The sequence below is a fragment of the Mauremys mutica genome, chromosome 10, assembly GCF_020497125.1.
Source record: "Mauremys mutica isolate MM-2020 ecotype Southern chromosome 10, ASM2049712v1, whole genome shotgun sequence".
NCBI classification, from domain to species: Eukaryota; Metazoa; Chordata; order Testudines; family Geoemydidae; genus Mauremys; species Mauremys mutica.
In genome coordinates this window covers 39,079,583-39,099,092 of record NC_059081.1, presented here as the reverse complement: position 1 = coordinate 39,099,092, position 19,510 = coordinate 39,079,583, and the positions used below count along the sequence as shown (strand labels likewise).

At 44.6% G+C, this 19,510-nt stretch overlaps 1 protein-coding gene across 4 annotated transcripts in view; it reads right to left on the bottom strand.

The window, feature by feature from the left end:
• Window positions 1-16,339, bottom strand: part of METAP1D (methionyl aminopeptidase type 1D, mitochondrial) — a 60,593-nt gene extending 44,254 nt beyond the window's left edge. Inside the window, exons 1-2 of one of the 4 annotated variants that reach the window (XM_044978479.1) lie at window positions 16,268-16,339; window positions 15,577-15,785 (exon numbers count right to left, since the gene is read on the bottom strand). In XM_044978479.1, coding sequence (XP_044834414.1) covers window positions 15,577-15,616 — 40 coding nt within the window. In that variant the 5' untranslated portion in view covers window positions 15,617-15,785; window positions 16,268-16,339. The remainder of the gene's footprint in view (window positions 1-15,576; window positions 15,786-16,267) is intronic. The other 3 variants (XM_044978478.1, XM_044978482.1, XM_044978480.1) reach the window with 3 other exon arrangements.
• Window positions 16,340-19,510: the final 3,171 nt, after the last annotated feature.

Here is a 19,510-nt window from a genome sequence, read left to right as displayed (position 1 = left end):
AATTCTTTCCCCTCCCAACAGCTCAAATTTCAGCCTCTTGCTTCATGTGATACCATAACTTCACAAGTGCTCCAGTCACTGTAGAGTCTTCCAGAGTAAACAAACCCATTTTTTTTTAAAAAGCTTTTTCGTAAATAAATATATCAAAGAAGGAAAAATGGGCACAAGCCCAATTTTTTCCCATCACAGATCACCTTTAGCCTGTCAAATGTTATGGTGGTTGCTGTAATGAACACTTATTTCAATATTTCTCAGGCTATCAGAAAAGCTCCTACTTAATTATTATATGTACAAATGCACAATGGGATAAACAGTTAGTATAATGAATATGTATGAGAAAAGATAAGGGAGTAAGGGGATTAAAACTTGTTTGGCAGTGCAAACTAGGAACCTCTTGATTTCATCTGGCAGAGGGCTCAAGGAGCACACACAGTTTCACAGGGATCCTGGATCAGTTATATGCATAATAATTCACTGAAGGATGCCATGTGAGGTCTCTAACTGAGAGCCAGTAACACCCTGGTCATCATAACCATTCCAAAATGTATGCAAAGATAGTATTTAAGGAGTTATGTACCTATGTTGCAAATTGTGTTATTAAGGTCTGTGAGCTGAAGCAGGTCACAGGAGACATACATGTTCCTTTCAGGCAGACAGGGTCTACATATCTATCTGTGGGCTATATGCAAACTGAGTATTGTATACTTTGCAATGGATGCCTATCTGCATATTAATCCACCAGCTAATCAAGATTCTGAAATTAACAAGAGATGATAAAATCTACAAGAAGGAACACACAGCAGGAGGGTGTGCGGTTTATTGATAAAGCTCAAAGGACTGTTTTGATATATTTGGGGTTGCAAATTTGGGGTATCTTTTACCTAGGAAGTAAGCAGACAGTGGGCTTGCTTCATGAACAGAACATCCCAGCCAAGCCTGGCTATAATACGCTGGAAGGATCTGGGGTGAGCTTTTGCTTTTATAACATAATAATGTCCTATTACTGTGGTTAAGTTTGGGCTCTAATATGTATTTTATGATTTTATTTTATTTTATATGTAACTCTTTGTTTCAAATATTTCTGCTTGCTACCATTTCAATCTACTTTCTTTGTTAAATAGACTTAAATTTGTTTTCACGCTAAACAAATCTAAGGTTAAGCCAAGATGTGGTCTAACCAGTAAGCTGTGGTGACCGTGTACTATTCCTTTGGGAACAGTATAAGTAACTCCTCACTTAAAGTCATCCCGTTAACATTGTTTCGTTGTTACATTGCTGATCAATTAGAGAACATGCTCGTTTAAAGTTGTGCAATGCTCCCTTATAACACTGTTTGGCAGCTGCCTGCTTTGTCCACTGCTTGCAGAAAGAGCAGCCTATGGAGCTAGCTGGTGGGGGTTTGGAACTAGGGTGGACCAGCAGCCCCCCATCAGGTCCCCGCTCCCCTAAGGTCCCTGTGCGGCAGCCGCCCAGCAGGCTATCAATAGCCGGCAGTTCAACTGTCCCTCCCTACACTGCCATGTGCTGCTCCTGCCCTGCCTTGAAGCTACTCCTGGGAGCCTCCTGCTTGCTGTGCGGGGGGGCACGAAGAAGGGGGCTAATGTCAGGGTGTCCCCTCTCCCCCCGCTTACCCCATCTCCATAGAGCAGGGGAGACGGGACACGACAGGGCTCAGGACGGAGGGAGCTTGCGGGCAGCAGCTGCTGTCTCAACTTGCTGATCTACTTAAAAAGACAATGTACTTAGAGCAGGGTCAGTGTACTTAAAGGGGCAATGCGCATCTCTGTCTCTCTCTCTCACACACACACACACGGTGTGCATCTCTGTCTGCCAGGCTGTCTCCACTCTCTCTATTTGTGCTGCCTTGTAGAGTGTGAGGCTACATTAACAACAATGGGTTATTTTCGGAGGACTCAGGGGTTGGAGTGTGCCTATCAGTAGCCTGCAAGAAGAAAGAGAGAGGGGCCTGTGAGTGCTAGTGTTGACAGTAGCTGGTGGAGTCAGGGAGCTGATCCCAGAGGGCACAGACAAGGTGTCCTCACACTAAGGGCAAGTAGTAGCAAGATGCCTCACAACCAGGGATTCTAGAAATCTGTTTGCCACAGAAAAATGTAGAATTTTCATTTTTACAAAGAATCTTTAGTTTTTACATTTTGTGAAAAATTATACCATATACGCTAGAACCCCGTTTATCCGAGCCTCATTTTCCGGCTCTCTGTGCTAACTGAAGCTCACCCCAAATTCTTCCAGCATATTATAGCTAGGCTTGGCTCGGATGTTCTGTTCATGAAGCAAATACATGATAGTCCGAGCCCCAGTCGAGGGAAACTAAAGTTCAGCGTTTCATTTTAATCATGGGAAAACACAGATGTGTATGTTTTTCTATCAGAGAATTTTGGGGGGTTTATCATGGAAAACTAGGATCCCTGCTCACACTTCTGGGCATCCCCAGGAAGTGTCACAGGCAGAAAAAGTAATGAATTTCTCTGAATGGATGCCTGGCTCACCTGACAAAACAGCTGATACAGGGAAAAAATTGGCCCTCTAAAACTTTAAAAAAAGACAAATAAAAAAATAAGAAAAAAACAGCAAGAAGACAGTCTTAAACAACATGAAGAGGCAGCTGTTAAGTATGCAAACAGTTACAAAGCATCCTCTAAAACGAAAGTGGTTTTTATTGTGTTTTAAAGTAGTATGGCCTGAAGTTATAATTATGGCTTATTTTTAAACAAAATCTTACAGCTTCTGCCTCTGCCATACCAAATCCATATTTTCCTTATATACGCATAACAAACTTGCAGCCCCAGGTGAAAATAAAGGCATGTAGAAGCAAACTAAAAATAAACCAAACAGGAAATGCAATTAAGTTTAATTACATTGAATGCTAACACTCACCCTGCAATCATAACAAATTTTAAAATATTTTCTAATGAAAGATCCACCAAGATAATATTATGCAGCTAATAATAATATATATGTATCATGTCTAAATAGCATACTATTATAAAGAGAATATGAATCAGACTAGAGAAATAAAACATGTAAGAACAAAATTAATGTAGTTGTGTCTACCAGTTAAATTCTGTTAGTATAAACAATGGCAGTAATATTGTCAAAGATCAGCAGGATAACACCAGAGCTACAAGTAACATTTATTATTTTATTTAATAATTTGTCACTTTTTTGGTAAGCAGTAATCAAGAGATGTCAAAGGAACTTCTTTTACTGAATAAACTGTTGACTGTTTTTATATTTATTCTATTTTAAAAGAATCCTTTTTCCTTAATTACCAAAAACCCAAAAGAGGTTTCACTAGTGGTGATGTACATTAGCCAATGGGTGTAACATGATACCATGTAACACCAGCAAATAATAAAATAAAAGCAAGAGCCGAAGCTTGAACACAGTTTTCTTTCAACTTCCTTGGGAATTCTGGTACTATAGGTCTTGGATTCCTTAACAGAGGGGATCACGTACATCAGTTACAACAGTCCATCGGGGCCTAGATCCAGGTAGACTGCTTGATGAAGTCTAGGCGCCACCAGGTAACAGCAGTGGTCAGGGATCCTGCCAGACATGTGTAACTAAAAGCTAAAAAATGAAATTAAAACACTACTTTAGCCGAAAAGTCTCTTTCTACAGGATGCCACAACTGTAAAACAGAGACTGTACACAACACAGACAACTCCTTGTATACGTTCAGTAACTTTCTCATGTATTTAATAAAACAAGTTAGCCACTAACACTTCATTTTAATTGCAAACGCCTACAATAGCAACAACCATCAAAAAACAATTGAAGCCTCGAGATCTCACCATCCAGTAAAGTGGCATGAAAAAGCAAATAAGCAATGGAATCTACTCTTCCCCTCCTTCATTAAAATATTTTAAATACAATTTCTAAATGCTATTAAAATGTGTTCATTTGAATTTTTTTGTACCTCACTAGACAAATTGACAATTATCAAAATTACCTGCCACTATGGATTCTAGAAACAGTTTTAATATAAATGAACATCCTTTGAAGTTAAAGATCATGTAAAATAACATTTGTTGCTTTTAAAAGAGTATCTAATTTGTGTAGGGACAGCAAAATTGTGACTGTTAACACTCGTCATGTTGAAAACTGTGAGCTTTTGTTTTCATTTGCTCTTGGTTCAAGGCAGTCAAAAACCACAACCTCAAATCCAAATCTTTTGAATTTCAGGGAGTGAGGGAAGAAAATGTAATTCTTGCATCTAAAACTGATCTCCCTCACCTCCCCCAAGATTTTGGTATTGGATTGGATCTAAAACAATAAAACTACTTTCTTTCTGGTTCTACTTCAGCTGCGGCCAGATTTTACACAGAATGTGTGGAAATACCACAATCCCACCACTTAAAGACAAAAACTTCAGACTTCAGCCTTACCAAATACAAATCAGAATTTTTATTTGCTTGCTTGCTTTTTTGCCTCTTTCAGCCTTGCAAGTACACAAAACAAACTTGGAATTTTGTTAGAATTAAACCGTTTTCCAGGGCTACACAACATATGTGACATAGTATATTAGAACTCCTCTGGTACATATATTGTGATATTTTTGCCTACGACTGTTATAAGTGACTTCAGGACTAACGAATGAAATTCAGTGTGAAAGCTACAGTGAAATGAATATACTACCAAAACGCAGAAAGCTGATCTCCGTTTTAAAGGTGCACAGTCATCTTACTTTAAGCCCATTTTACTTTTGTTTAAATTTTAGTAAAAACAGTTGTTTGTTCATTTTAACATGGCCCTGGAATGCTGGAAACACAAACATCATTGTACTAGGTTAGGAGAATCAAAAAATGAAACAGTGATCTAGTTTCATCATTCAGTCGAGCGAGATGGATGTAATAAAAATGGGCAAATACCTAAACCTTAGATTCAAACACTCCTAAATTTTGAGGAAGTTCAGATCCTAATCTGGACAAGTTGGATCTCTCTCTATCAGAAAGTCAAACAACAAACAGTGAAGAGTAAATTAGATTTTTACTTTTTCAGTTTTAATAATGTAAAATCTGAGCCAGGGATCCGCAATCTTTGGCCTGCGGCCCGCCAGGGGACCAGTTTGTTTACCTGCTGCATTCGCAGGTTGGGCCTATCGTGGCTCCCATTGGCCACGGTTTGCCGCCATGAGCTTCCCGCAGCCCCCATTGCTTGGAGCGGCGAACTGCGGCCAGTGGGAGCCACGATCGGCCGAACCTACAGACACGGCAGGTAAACAAACCGGCCTGGCCTGCCATGGTGCTTACCCTCCTGGGCCGCAGGCCAAAGGTTGCCGATCCCTGATATAAGCACTGATAAGGGGACATAATTAGAGGAAAATATAGTTTGTAGCTGCTTTATTGTCCCAGCTAACCTTAGCTAACAGTAGGAACAATATGTTTTCAGAAGAGTAATTGGAGCTTGCAAGTTTCCATGCCTGGTTGGTAAAGATAAATATAGATATGGGCATCCTGTAGAAATCAGTCTGTTTTCCAGCTGTATAACTATTATTAGATGTGACCATTACTAATCATTTCATATATGCTGTATCTTTAGTATTACACACTGTAACTTCACAATATATGGTAGCTTAAAGTAGAATAAACTTTTTTCTTGCATGAGAGAATCTGATCTATGGATACTACCACTGCAAGATACCCTCAAATTTTCTTCATCTAAATTAAGACAAGTATGTGGTGAGCATACTAGAGTTTACAGGAATTTTCTGTAATAGTGTCACTAGAGACAGGCCCTGAAGTCAAACCATTAATTCTCACTTGCCTCAGGGAAATTAAGCAAAAGCCTGTGGTAAGGAGGAAAAAAAGAGGGGTTGGGGAGAGTGTAAAGGGGAAAAAAAAGCATTGGAGATAGTCTTGTTTTTTCCTTCTTTATAGTGCATACCGAAGGCCTAGTTTTATTATTATTTTAATTATATCAATTCTCTACCCCTATTTTTTTTTAATTTAGAAATTCAAATCTCTTCCAGCCTGAAATGCTCTACGGTGACTGGATAACTAGTGAGAAGACAGTTACCTTTTCTGTAACGGATGTTCTTTGGGATGTGTTGCTCATGTCTATTCCACAATAGGCGTGCGTGCTCGCCACGTGCACCGGTGTTGGAAGTTTTTCCCCAGCAGTAACAGTAGGGGAGCTCCCCAGCGACCCCTGGAGCGACGCCTCCATGGCACGGTATGAGGGGTGCTGAGCGCTCCCCCCACCCCAGTTCCTTCTTACCAGACAACTCCAACAGAGGGGAAGGAGGGTGGGATATAGAATAGACATGAGCAACACATCTCGAAGAACACCAGTTACAGAAAAGGTAAATGTCTTTTCTTCTTCGAGTGATTGCTCATGTGTATTCCACAGTAGGTGATTCCAAGCTATATCTGTTGGAGGTGGGTAGGAGTTCACAAATTCTCGGGACGGAGCACAGCCCTGCCGAACTCGGCATCCTCCCTGGTTTGGGAGACAATCGCATAATGCGAGATGAAAGTGTGAACTGAAAACCACGTAGCAGCCCTACAAATGTCCTGGATGGGGACATGGGCCAAAAAGGCAGCCGATGAGGCCTGCATCCTAGTTGAGTGCGCCTTCACAATAGACAGTGGGGGGTTTCCCACCAGGTCATAACAGGAACGGATGCACAATGTGATCAAGTTGGAGAGCCGCTGAGTGGAGATCGGCCAACCCTTCATGCGTTCGGCCGAGGAGATGAACAGCTGCGAGGACTTTCTGAACGTTTTTGTCCGCTCCAGGCAGAAAGCCAGAGCCCGTTGCACATCCAGCGTATGGAGGTGGTGCTCCTCACTGGACACATGGGGCTTGGGGCAGAGGACCGGCAGGAAAATGTCCTGACCCATGTGGTAGGCAGAGACCACCTTCAGGAGGAACAAAGGATGTGGGCGGAGCTGGACCATATCCTTATGGAACACTGCGTACGGGGGCGCGGAGGTCAAGGCCCTGAGTTCCGAGACCCGCCTAGCCAACGTGATTGCCACCAGGAAGGCCACCTTCCACAAGAGGTGTGACCAGGAGCACGTAGCTAGCGGCTCAAATGGGGGGGATGCGGGCCAGCACCAGGTTCAGGTCCGACTGAGGGCCTGATGTATGGGAAGAGATGATCCAATCCCTTAAGGAATCAGCCAGTCATAGCAGGGGAGAATACTGTGTGCCCCTGCACTGGTGGGTGAAAAGCTGATATGGCTGCCAAGTGCACCTGGATGGACGAGGGCGCCAGGCCCTGGGCTCAAAGGTGAAAGAAGTAGTCCAGAATAAGATGGATTGGGGCAGCCACGGGGAAAATGCCCCGCTCATTCGCCCATTAGGAGAACTGAGACCACTTTGCCAAGTAGCCTCAGAGCGTTGAGGGTTGCCTGCTTTCTAAGAGGGTGCGTTGAACTCCTTCTGAGCATGTCCTTTCCTCCCAGCACTAACCACTGAGCAGCCACGCCATGAGGTGGAGTGCTGCTAGGCTGGGGTAGAGGAGGAGGCCCTGGTCCTAGGAGAGCACTTCCAGGCAGGACAGCAACAGCCACAGGGCGACTGCCAGGCCCATGAGGGTCCCGTACCAATGCTGCCTGGGCCATGCTGGGGCAATCAGTAGGACCCGGGCCTTGTCTGTTTTTATCTTTTCCAGGACCTTGCCTATCAGTGGAAATGGGGGAAGGCATAAAGAAACCTGCCCAACCAGGACAGGAGGAAGGCATCGGAGATAGTTCCCCGTCCCAGACTCCCCTCCCCGCTCCGACCAGAACCGGAGACAGCAATGGTTCTGCCAAGTCGCAAACGGGTCCACCTGGGGAGTTCTTCACTCTTGGAAAAGTCTGTACACCACCTCTGGGTGAAGAGGCCACTCGTGCTGAGAGGAGAAGTCCCTGCTCAAGCGATCCGCCCACGAGTTCCGGGCGCTTGGTAGGCCTGTAGGCAAATGTTGTTATAAATGCCAATATATTTCCCAAAATCTCCAAGGGCATGATGGACAGAGGTTACAACAGGGACACACACCAGTGCCACGTGAAAGTTAAGGAGCTGAGGCAAGCCTACCAAAAAACAAAGGATGCAAATGGTTGCTCCGCGTCAGAGCCCCATACACATCAGTTCTATGATGAGCTGCATGCAATTCTAGGGGTGGCCCCTACCACTACCCCACCACTGTCCGTGGACACCTGCAAGGGGGGAGTCTCATGCAACAGGGATAAGGATTTTGTGGATGAGGAGGAGGTTGAGGATAGCGCACAGCAGGCAAGCAGAGAATCTCTTCTCCCCGACAGCCAGGAACTGTTCATCACCCTGGAGCCAATACCCTCCCAACCCTCCCAAGGCAGGCTCCCGGACCATGAAGCCAGAGAAGGCACCTCTGGTGAGTGTACCTTTGTAAATATAATACAGGGTTTAAAAGCAAGCATGTTTAATGATTAATTTACCACGCCAAGCCAGTAGCAAGTAGTCTGGAATCACTGCAGAACAAACCATTGCAGCGAATGGGCCCGGCTTTGGTGGCATTACAGCAACATCCCCGCTGTTAGCCATGCGGCGGGGGGAGGCCCGTTCATGCTGAGCTGTTTGCATTTGGCTGACAGGGATCTTCCCTTATACTAGCCACGCGAGGTGTGTGTATGTGAAGTGATCATCCCAGAGAATTGGGTATGGGGGGGGGTTGGATTGTGCTACACATTCACCCTAAAACTGCAGCCCCTCCTTTTAAATGGCCAACCCAATGGGCTTTGCTTGGTATGGGAAAGGAGGGCACTGCTGTTTGAAACCAGTCCCACATGTTATGAAGGTTGAAGAAGCCGAAACCCTTTGCCTTCCCATGGCTGCCTGCAAGCCGAATTCTGTTGCCCAGCCGAGCATGTGTGATGTCTCACACCAAACTGGCAGGCACTCAATACAAGAGGCAAAATGCAAATGAGACCTTGTACCAAAAGCACATGTGCTATGTAATGTGAATCGCTTGATTCCATGTGAAATAGTCTTCCCTTTGTTCTCTAAAATGTATCTTTTTGAATACTACTCTCCCTTTTTTTCCTCCTGCAGCTGCAAATGTTTCTACGCTCCCCTTATCATCTCCATCCCAAAGGCTAGTGCAGATTAGAAGGCAAAAAAACCCCGCACTTCCGGCGACACGTTCTCAGAGCTCATGCAGTCCTTCCGCACTGAAAGAACCCAGCAGAATGCATGGAGGCAAACAATGGCAGAGTCTAGGGAAGCGTTAAATGAACGCAATGAGAGGAGGGAGGAGCACGCTGAGAGGACGAAGGATGCAATGCTGAGGCTAATCGGGGAGCAAACTGACATGCTAAGCCATCTGGTGGAGCTGCAGGAAAGGCAGCAGGAGCACAGACTGCCGCTGCAGCCCCTGTATAACCGCTTGCCCTCCTCCCCAAGTTCCATATCCTCCTCAACCAGAGGCCCAAGAACACGGGGTGAAGGGAGGGGAGGGTGAGGGGAGAAGGCTACAGGCACCCAGCCACTCCACCCCAGAGGACTGCCCAAGCAACAGAAGGCTGGCATTCAATAAGTTTTGAACTGTAGTGTGGCCCTGTCCTTCCCTCCTCCACCACCCCACCCAGCGTTTCCCTCCTCACCCACTCCTCCCAGGCTACCTTGTGAGTTTTCACCGTATTTGTGTGCTGAATTAATAAAGAATGCATGATTTGGAAACAGTAATGACTTTATTGCCTCTGAAACCGATGATCAAAGGAGGGAGGTCGGTTGGCATACAGGGAAGTAGAGTCAACCAAGGAGGCGGGTTTTCATCAAGGAGAAACACACAGAACTGTCACACCATAGCCTGGTTTTCAAAGCTTCTCTGATGTGCAGGATGCCCAGCTGTGCTCTTCTAATCGCCCTGGTCTCTGTCCGCGCGTAATCAGTGGCCAACCTCCCACCCCGCCATAAATGTCTCCCTCTTACTCTCACAGATATGGTGGAGCACACAGCAAGCAGCAATAACAATGGGAATATTGGTTTACTGAGGTCTAACCGAGTCAATAAACTGCACCAGTGCGCTTTTAAACATCCAAATGCACATTCTACCACCATTGTGCACTTGCTCAGCCTATAGTTGAACAGCTCCTTACTACTGGCCAGGGTGCCTGTGTATGGCTTCATGAGCCATGGCATTAATGGGTAGGCTGGGTCCCCAAGGATAACTATAGGCATTTCAACATTCCCAACAGTTATTTTTTGGTCTGGGAAGTAAGTTCCTTCCTGCAGCTGTTCAAACAGACCAGAGTTCCTGCAGATGCGAGCATCATGCACCTTTCCCAGCCATCCCACGCTGATGTCGGTGAAACGTCCCTTGTGATCCACCAGTGCTTACAGAACCATTGAAAAGTACCCCTTGTAGTTTACATACTGGCTGCCAAGGTGGTCCAGTGCCAAGATAGGGATATGCGTTCCATCTATCGCCCCACCACAGTTAGGGAATCCCATTGCAGCAAAGCCATCCACCATGACCTGCACATTTTCCAGAGTCACTACCCTTGATAGCAGCAACTCAGTGATTGTGTTGGCTGCTTGGAGCACGGCAGCCCCCACAGTAGATTTACCCACTCCAAATTGATTCCCGACTGACCGGTAGCTGTCTGGTGTTGCAAGCTTCCAGAGGGCTATTGCCACTCGCACAACTGTGAGGGCTGGTATTCTTGCACTTCAGGGCAGGGGAAAGCAAGCCACAAAGTTCCATGAAAGTGCCCTTATGCATGCGAAAGTTTCGCAGCCACTAGGAATCGTCCCAGACCTGCAACGCTGTGCGGTCCCACTAGTCTGTGCTTGTTTCCCGGGCCCAGAATCGGCATTCCACAGCATGAACCTGCCCCATTACCACCATGATGTCCAAATTGCCAGGGCCCGTGTTTTGAGAGAAGTCTGTATCCATGTCCTCATCACTATCGTGATTGTGCTGTCATCTCCTCCTCACCTGCTTTTGCAGGTTCTGCACATCCTGCAGGATAATGCGCGAGGTGTTTACAATGCTCACAGCAGCAGTGGTGAGCTAAGCAGGCTCCATGCTTGCCGTGGTATGGTGTCTGCAGGAGAGCAGAGTTGCAGTGGAAGCGGTGGAGGACGACATTTCCCTGAGGAAGAACATATGTACCCGGGAGCACATGGCAGACAACATGGAGAAATTCGCTATTGAGACAATAGCAGCAGAGCAGAGTTGCAACGGAAGCAGTGTATGATGACAGTTAACAGGCCTACTGCACCATCTGCTGCCAGCAGCACCCAGAACACAACAGCAGCGGTGTCGGTGAGCTGAGCTGAGCGGGCTGCACACTTGCCATGGTAAGGTGTCTGCACGGAAAAAAGGCGCAAAACGATTGTCTGCCGTTGCTTTCACAGAGGGAGGGGTGACGTACCCAAAACCACCCGTGACAATGTTTTTGCCCCATCACGCATTGGGAGCTTAACCCAGAATTCCCAGAATGGGCAGTGGAGACTGCGGGAAAGCTACCCACAGTGCACAACTCCATAAGTCGATGCTAGCCATGGTAGCGAGGACGCACTCCGCCAACTTAATGCGCTTAGTGTGGACATATGCAATCGACTGTATAAAATCGATTTCTAAAAATCAACTTCTATAAAATCGACCTAATTTCATAGTGTAGACATACCCCCAGTATCTTGTCTTCCAACAGTGGCCAATGCCGGGTGCCACAGAGGGAATGAACAGAACAGGTATCTATCAAGTGATCCATTCCCTATCACCCATTCCCAGCTTCTGGCAAAAACATGTTAACTCCTTATGCTTAACAATGTGTTCCACCTTGTATTTAGCTGTGACGCTCTGAAGTACCTTTCCCAGACCTGAAGATGAGCTCCGTGTAAGCTTGAAACAGCGTGTCTCGTTCACCAACAGAAGTTGGTCCAGCAAAAGGTATTACCTCAGCCACCTTGTCTCTGTACTATATATACATACTCTTACTAAAATCATGGTGCTAGACACTGTATCTAGTTTGTGCTATGAATACAAAATAAATAATTTGGGATCCAGGATGTCTTTGTTAAAGACACAGCACTTTCACCTTTTCTATTAAGTTGTTAAATTGGCAAATACAATTAGATCTTCTCTTGACTGACTGTAAAACTCTCATTAAATATGGTTCAAACATACTTGTAGCAAAATTGAGTTTAAGACAATTGTAAGGCTAGTCTCAAACAGTTTTTTTAAAGTGTACATCTAATGCAGTTCTGCCCCCACCTGCATTTGTGCAGGCCACTCATACTATTGTAAACCAGTTCTCATTGCACAGGAGTTTAAATCATGTTTTAAAAGTTTAAAAATGCAATTCTGCATCCAGTAAAGCAGGAGGTATTTGAATCAATTTATAGTAATGTTTACTTTTAGAATATAAAAGATCTTTTTATCTTTCCACAAGCATACCTATCACAATAACTCAGCTTTTATTAACATTAAAAAATACACAATTTTCTAAAGTTAAAAAAAGTATGCTCCCCAATCAAGTTTCTTTGATAACTGGTGGAAGGTATTTACTCAGCATTCAAATTCCCAATATCCAAGATTTTCACAGATGCTTATTTTCCCAGTTTCTAGAAACAGTTCCATCACAATGAACACTCCTTTTTCATAATTTATCAAAAAAAATTAAAAATCCATGAAAATATACCAGTAAGGCACAGCTGCCAAAAACAAGGTAATTTATATTCAATTTAGGTGGAATAGATTCCTTTAGCTCAACAGCAATCTTTTAAAATATGCAAATTAAGTTAAACTGGGCTATCCAGTTCAGGGAAAATCAGCCCTAAATAAACTGTTTGGTGGTTTTGCTTTACAAACTTCTCATAAAGCAGAACTGAAAAGGAAACTAGATAAAGTAAGATGCCCTGAGAGGAGGTTTGACATCTTAACAAAATAAAAATAACATGGGACAATAAAATGGATAACAGACACAAGTTTGCACCCACAGGGAGAAAGAAAGTGCCAAACAATATGGCTGCAGAGGTCCCAGCTGCAAAAGCAGAATTGGTGAAACAAGCACTCAAAGCAAGACATCCTAGACTAGAAGCCCTGGAAAACCTTGCCAGGTTTTGAAGCTTCTGAAATTTAGAGAAAAGTGATAGTGTGAAGCCCTCTAAACTGTTGCACTAAAACCCAACCCATTTGAGACTCAAGCCAAATAATGATTCTTTATACATAGAGCCGTGCTACTGAAAATTTCAGGGAAAAGAATGGATGTGAATGACAGAGGGAGGATCCAACAGCTACCAGGAATAAAAATAAATAACTAAGAGTTTGAATCTGAAGGACAAACAGTATGGCTTTTTATGGACTTAAGTAAAATTTCCTTACTGATACAAACATTCATCACTGAAGAAACTGACATTTCTGCCCTTCAAAGTTCATGGTTATATATAAAGACTTTTATATTTTCAAACTCAAAACCTGCTCCAAAACTGTTGGATAGACTCAAAACAAAAAGTATAGCAGAAGATATGGGCTCCTTATGCGAGAGAAAGACTGAACTTTTGCTATGTATTAGCTCTAACCTTATGCTTTAGTTGGAAGCATGCAGAGTTTGGCTTAATGTCACAGTTAATGGTTTTAAAGAGTCCTGTGGCACCTTATAGACTAACAGACATATTGGAGCATGAGCTTTCTTGGGTGAATACCCACTTCGTCGGATGCATGAAGTATTCACTCACGAAAGCTCATGCTCTAATACGTCTGTTAGTCTATAAGGTGCCACGGGACTCTTTGCTGCTTTTACAGATCCAGACTAACACGGCTACCCCTCTGATACTTAATGGTTTTAGTATTTTCAGTTTATGCTCCGTTATTGTAGCAGATTATTGAACAGACTTTTCCAGAACACCACAAAAGTACTTTTTCCTTTATGAAAGACCATTATTTCTCTCTCTCCTTACAGATTTAGAGACCAATTCTTACTCAAGCAAGTTCTTTGATGGGATTATTAATTTACAACCCTCAAAAGCATGCTATTCCTGAAACAGCTTCCAATCTTTTATCATGTGACACAATAAAATAAAGGGTTCAGAAAGAAAAACAATATAAATCACAGCAATAAGATTATACAGTTACTCAGCAATGTGTGTAGCATGTCTGAACAATTTTTTTAAATAGTTTTTAATCAATATGCTACTTAAATAAAAATAAATGGTCTTGGCTGACTCACTTCTTGTGGGCTACATGACAGAAGTGGTGCTTTTAGGAGGGATTTGTACAAGGGGAAAGTTTGGGGAGCATATTCTGCACATAGGTGGCAGTGTGGAAAAAGGTATAGAGTGAGGACTAATCATAAGGGTTTGCAAGATTGGACCTTTATTAAAAAGACAAAAGGTAGTTGGGATGCATGCACACACTTCTGTCAATATATTGAACCTATTGCTGATACAAACAACAGCTAAAATTATAACTGAATGGTTAGAGCAAAATAATTATCTTGTGAATTTATATTATGCATTCAGTAGTACTTTGGGTCTGATATGATTTTAAGACAGAATAATCTAATCCTGCTCAGAGCTGGTTTAATAAACACAGACAGTAGTACCTAATATGAAGGCTGCCATTTTATGTTAGCGCTCCCAAAGTTACTAGTTCTGGTAGAGCTGATGCAGCACTAGCAACAGAAAGTTATCCTGATGTAGTCTGGGACCTTCTGTGGGAATGGGTTTGTTTGTGCCTTGTGTGTGGGTATAGTGAGTCGGGGATGGACAGTTCTCTGTCCCTCTCCCTTGGGTATGGTGAGTTTGCTACATCTGTGAATAGTTTCTCTTGTAGGAATGGGTTATTCTGGGTCACAGTCTCTGCCTGCAGGGACAGGAAGAAAGTTCCTCCCCTTGAAAAGATTTTGGAAGTTTTATACTCCCTAGAATGTACAGATGGGATCTTACTCTGTGTATGTGTGCATCTATAAAAAGCCTTGTCTACTCTAGAAATTCACAAATAAAATTTCTATTGGTTCAGCTAATGTGGTGTTAGCATGACAGAAGAAAGTGTACACAAGTTTCCCATGGCAGGACCAATTTTTACCATTGTTCAGTTACACTTGCTTTTGGTATTAACTACAATAGCGGTAAACAGGTGCAACCACTGAAACCTTGCCTACGCTACATCCTCTCAAGGCTATTAAATCTAGTGGGATTTTTCCCCTACATTTCTACAGCGTAGACACAGTCTCTCCATCAAGGGAAAGAGGACAAGGATGAAGTTGTTGTGAGTTACACCACGTCTCCTTGGAAAAGGAAAATGACAGTGTTTATTACAGTCTGTCTCCCAGGGATCAGTGATTTTGTTGTGTGTATTAACCCCTTCTTCTCATGGGTAGCCTAGTAGTGGGTGTTAGCGTCTTTCGACCAGGGGAGTGTGGAGAGAAGAGCATTTTGCTGTATAGGTTTGTTATAGTCGGTGTCGGGCGGAAAGGGGGGGGATTTTGCTAAGTGGTGTTTTTTGTAAGGCTGCCGGCTCCGGGGAAAGATACGTTAATGGGTTTTACAATGAAACCGCCACGCCACCTCCCCGTCCCTACACTCCCATTCACTAGCCGCTCCCCGCGCCACCGGGCACAGAGCAGGGAACTCACTCACCTCCGCTCACCAGCGTGCAGACAGCCCTGGGCGCCGCCATCTTGAACAGATGGGCCAGGGTCACGTGAGCGTAGGCGGGCTCCGGCCCAGGCGGGGCTAGGGTGGCCGCTGGGGCCCGCCCTCTAGCCTGGCCGCGGGTAACCTGCCAGGGGCGCTGGGTTCCAGCCGGCCCTGCGGTCACTGGAGCGCGGCTTTCCTGGCCGAGCTTCCTTTGAGAACGGAAACGGGAGAGCGAGGTTGGAGGAGAAGGAGCCCGCCTGGGCTCTCGCCTCGTCCGACCTGTTCCCCGCCCAGCCCGCCTGGGCGCCCGCCTCGTCCGACCTGTTCCCCGCCTGGGCGCCCCCCCCCCGGCCCGCCTGGGCTCTCACCTCGTCCGACCCGCTCCCTCCCTCCCCCCAGTCTGGGCTCTCGCCTCGTCCGACCGGCTCCCCCCCCCCCCCGCCCCGGCCTTCCCGCCCGGCCACCTGAGGGCCGCTGTCAGGTGTCATTATGTGCCCTGGTCACTAGTCTCCTTGCCCAAGGCCTCGAGCACCCGCTGCCCTCTCCGACAGTGCTACGCCTCGCAGGGCAGAACTTCCCCGGCCCTCTCTGTGCAGACCCCAGATGAACAGGTTGCTGCTAGCCTGCCGCCCTTTCACTGAGACCACCTCCCTTCCCTTCCTCCGCACTCCCCATTACTGCCAGTGCTCACAGGGGGAAGTCGGGAGCCTGCTGGGGCCTCCTGGTTCTAATCTGCTGTAGCACCGGAGGCAGCTGGCCTGGTCTCTCCCGTTACAGCCCCTTTTGCAGGCATCCAAGCTCCTCTTGATAAGAGAGAGGTTGGGCAGCTCTTAAAGTGAGGAGCTGGAACGAGCAGCGCTGGGACCTGCCAGACCTTCTCCGAACTCCATTCAGAGAGTGCTTTGCAGAACAGGGCTTGAAAACTTCTCTGCTATACACTACCAGTAGTTGGTTGCCTACAGAGAGGCAAACTTTGCCTGTTGGGAGCATTGGAGTCTGTTCTAAAGCTGATATTAATTGAAAAGGACTGCTGAATTTCTCTTGTGTGCTGTAATTTAAATCCTATTGAGTCTTTGCTTCTAACAAAGTTAGCTTGATTAGGGACGCTGCTGTAAGCTGTATGAAGTCCCACTTATTATTCGAGTCATGAGTATTCTCCCTTTTTTTCATAGCTTTGAATGGCAGTGATGGGAAGTAAAAAAAAAACAAAAAATAGAGTCTAGTAATTTTTAACCAGTGAGTGAGTCGGTGTGGTGGAGTGATTCCTAAAAAGAAATTACAGTCCACTGGTGAGCTGTGGCTATACCACACTCTGTAGAACTAAAAATGGTGTTTTGTATAATTTCCACTTTTAGAATTTTCTCTATCTCATTTGATTATATCAAGTAAGAACTGGCTATAGAACAAACCCTGGACATGAAGCAGTCACATGAGGGGTGGGGAAAAGTCTTCACTGGAGCCACAGTGTACTTACTGCTTGACTTTGCTTTATCCATGCAGAATCATGACAGAGATGCCTAAAACTAAAACAAGTTAGTTGTATTTTAGTCCAGCTAGTTACTTCATCTACAGTCACTTACTACAGCACAGCCAAACATCATTCAATAAAAATTAAACACCTAGAAAGAACAAACCAGCTACTTACTATAGAGGATGAACCCAACAGTTCTCAGACAAATATATCAAGCACAAAGGGATCAAATACCCAACTAATAAGAGGAATGGGGAGCAATTATGGTAGCAGCTACAAAAGCAAGGGGGGGGAACCCAAAATTCAGACATGAAATAAATAGGCCAAGAGAGGGAAAAAAAATTCAGTCTTAAAGTCAGCAGTGGGGGAAGCTGGCGGGGGGTTACTCCTGCAAACTTGCATCAGATGAGAGTAGATGGCTAAAACTTTGTATTTATTTCCTGGCTTTGTACTTATTGTGTCTGGGTAAATATACAAATGTTTAAAAAGTAGACTACTAGAAATAGGTTACAAATCAGAGAAACACCATCAATGCAATCAGGCCCCAACCCACTCATGGAAAAATATATGAATTTTACACTGCACTCTGAAGGATAGACTACCTACTGAACCAGCTAGGGGGCAGCTTCAAAAGGTGAGGACCTCCATTAGAAGCAACCCATCACCCACATGTTCCTGTATAAGGACTGTCACCTAAAGTGTATCAGTTGATCATATACCTCATATGCAAACCATGTAGTTCTTTAAAGATCAGTAGCAGTACCTTGTATTGCCCCCAGATATGAACAAGTAAGCTAATCCATTCCTTATATCAAGACCCACTAAGCAGATGAGCTGCTACATTCTGTATCAGTTCAGTTGTAGCCTGTGACTTGTCTTCAAGGGTAGCACTATAATAATCCAGTGTGGAGATGAAAGTGGCAAGATCCAAATCAAAGAGAAATTGAGCTAAAATAGATGAAAAATGGCACTCCTATCAATTGCAACCTAGTGGGACTCAGGGAATTCCACTACTCAGAGGGGCAGAATCCAACACCTTCATATGGCTGCTCCTTCAGCCAAACAGCATGATCGCTCTTTCATTGGATTGAGCTTCGGCCTGCTTGCTTCATCTTGGCAAGGCACGTGGGAAACCAGACATCTCACATTTGGTTCAATTAAAGAAATTCAGAGCTTCATGCAACCTGCACAATGGCCACCCAGCTCAAAGTATCTTACATACATGCTGAAATGGGGGGAGAGCTGCATGCCAGAACAACTACAGAACTTCACAATAAAATTTATGAACAACATTACATGGTGGAGTTGTCTGCAGTAGCAGAGGACTGGGCCATCAGATCCTATATCATTATGTTCCTATGTAATCCCTGGGGGGGGCGGGGGGAAGAGGGCTGATGGGTAATTAGCTATACTATTCTCTGGACTTTTTCTAATGGCTAGAAACAGACACTATTCAAATGCAATTCTGTGCTTTCTTGCCAGGAGCCATAGATGACTCAACAAAATCTCATAATGTTATCAAGGGCTGCTGCCACAGGAATTAACTTGACTGTTGACCATTGCTAGCAGACTGATGACAGAGGTTAGCTTGATCTCCATGAGCCTGAAACCCAACTGACAGGGACCAAAGAAATCCAAGGATTCCAGATATGCCAGAACTGTCTTGCCACCACCTTTGCAATTACCTTGCCAATAGAGGTCAGATTATAGAAGTAGTACGGTACTTATGTACATAGTACATAAGTCAGCCAGCTTCTTTTCTATTATCCTAAAGAACAAATGAGCAACTGTTGCAACCTCTGGATCAGTTTTAAAGGAATCCCAATTAGGAGATCATTATAGTAGTCTTAAATTTGTGCTTAAATGAGGATTTTTGCTACTCAGTAAGAAAGCACCTAAACTAGGAAGTTTAGACTTGAAATTAGACGAAGGTTTCTAATCATTAGAGGAGTGAAGTTCTGGAACAGCCTTCCAAGGGGAGTAGTGGGGGCAAAAGACATATCTGGCTTTAAGACTAAGCTTGATAAGTTTATGGAAGGGATGGTATGATGGGATAGCCTAATTTTGGCAATTAATTTTGGTCTGTGATGGGATGTTAGATGGGATGGGATCTGAGTTACTGCAGAGAATTCTTTCCTGGGTGCTGGCGGCTGAGTCTTGCTCACATGCTCAGGGTTTAACTGATCACCATATTTGGGGTCAGGAAGGAATTTTCCTCCGGGGCAGATTGGCAGAGGCCCTGGAGGTTTTTCACCTTCCTCTGCAGCATGGGGCATGGGTCACTTGCTGGAGGATTCTCTGCAGCTTGAGGTCTTCAAACCACAATTTGAAGACTCCAATAACTCAGACATAGGTTAGGGGTTTGTTATAGAAGTGGATGGGTAAAATTCTGTGGCCTGCTTTGTGCAGGAGGTCAGACTAGATGATGCAAAGAATCCTGTGGCACCTTATAGACTAACAGAC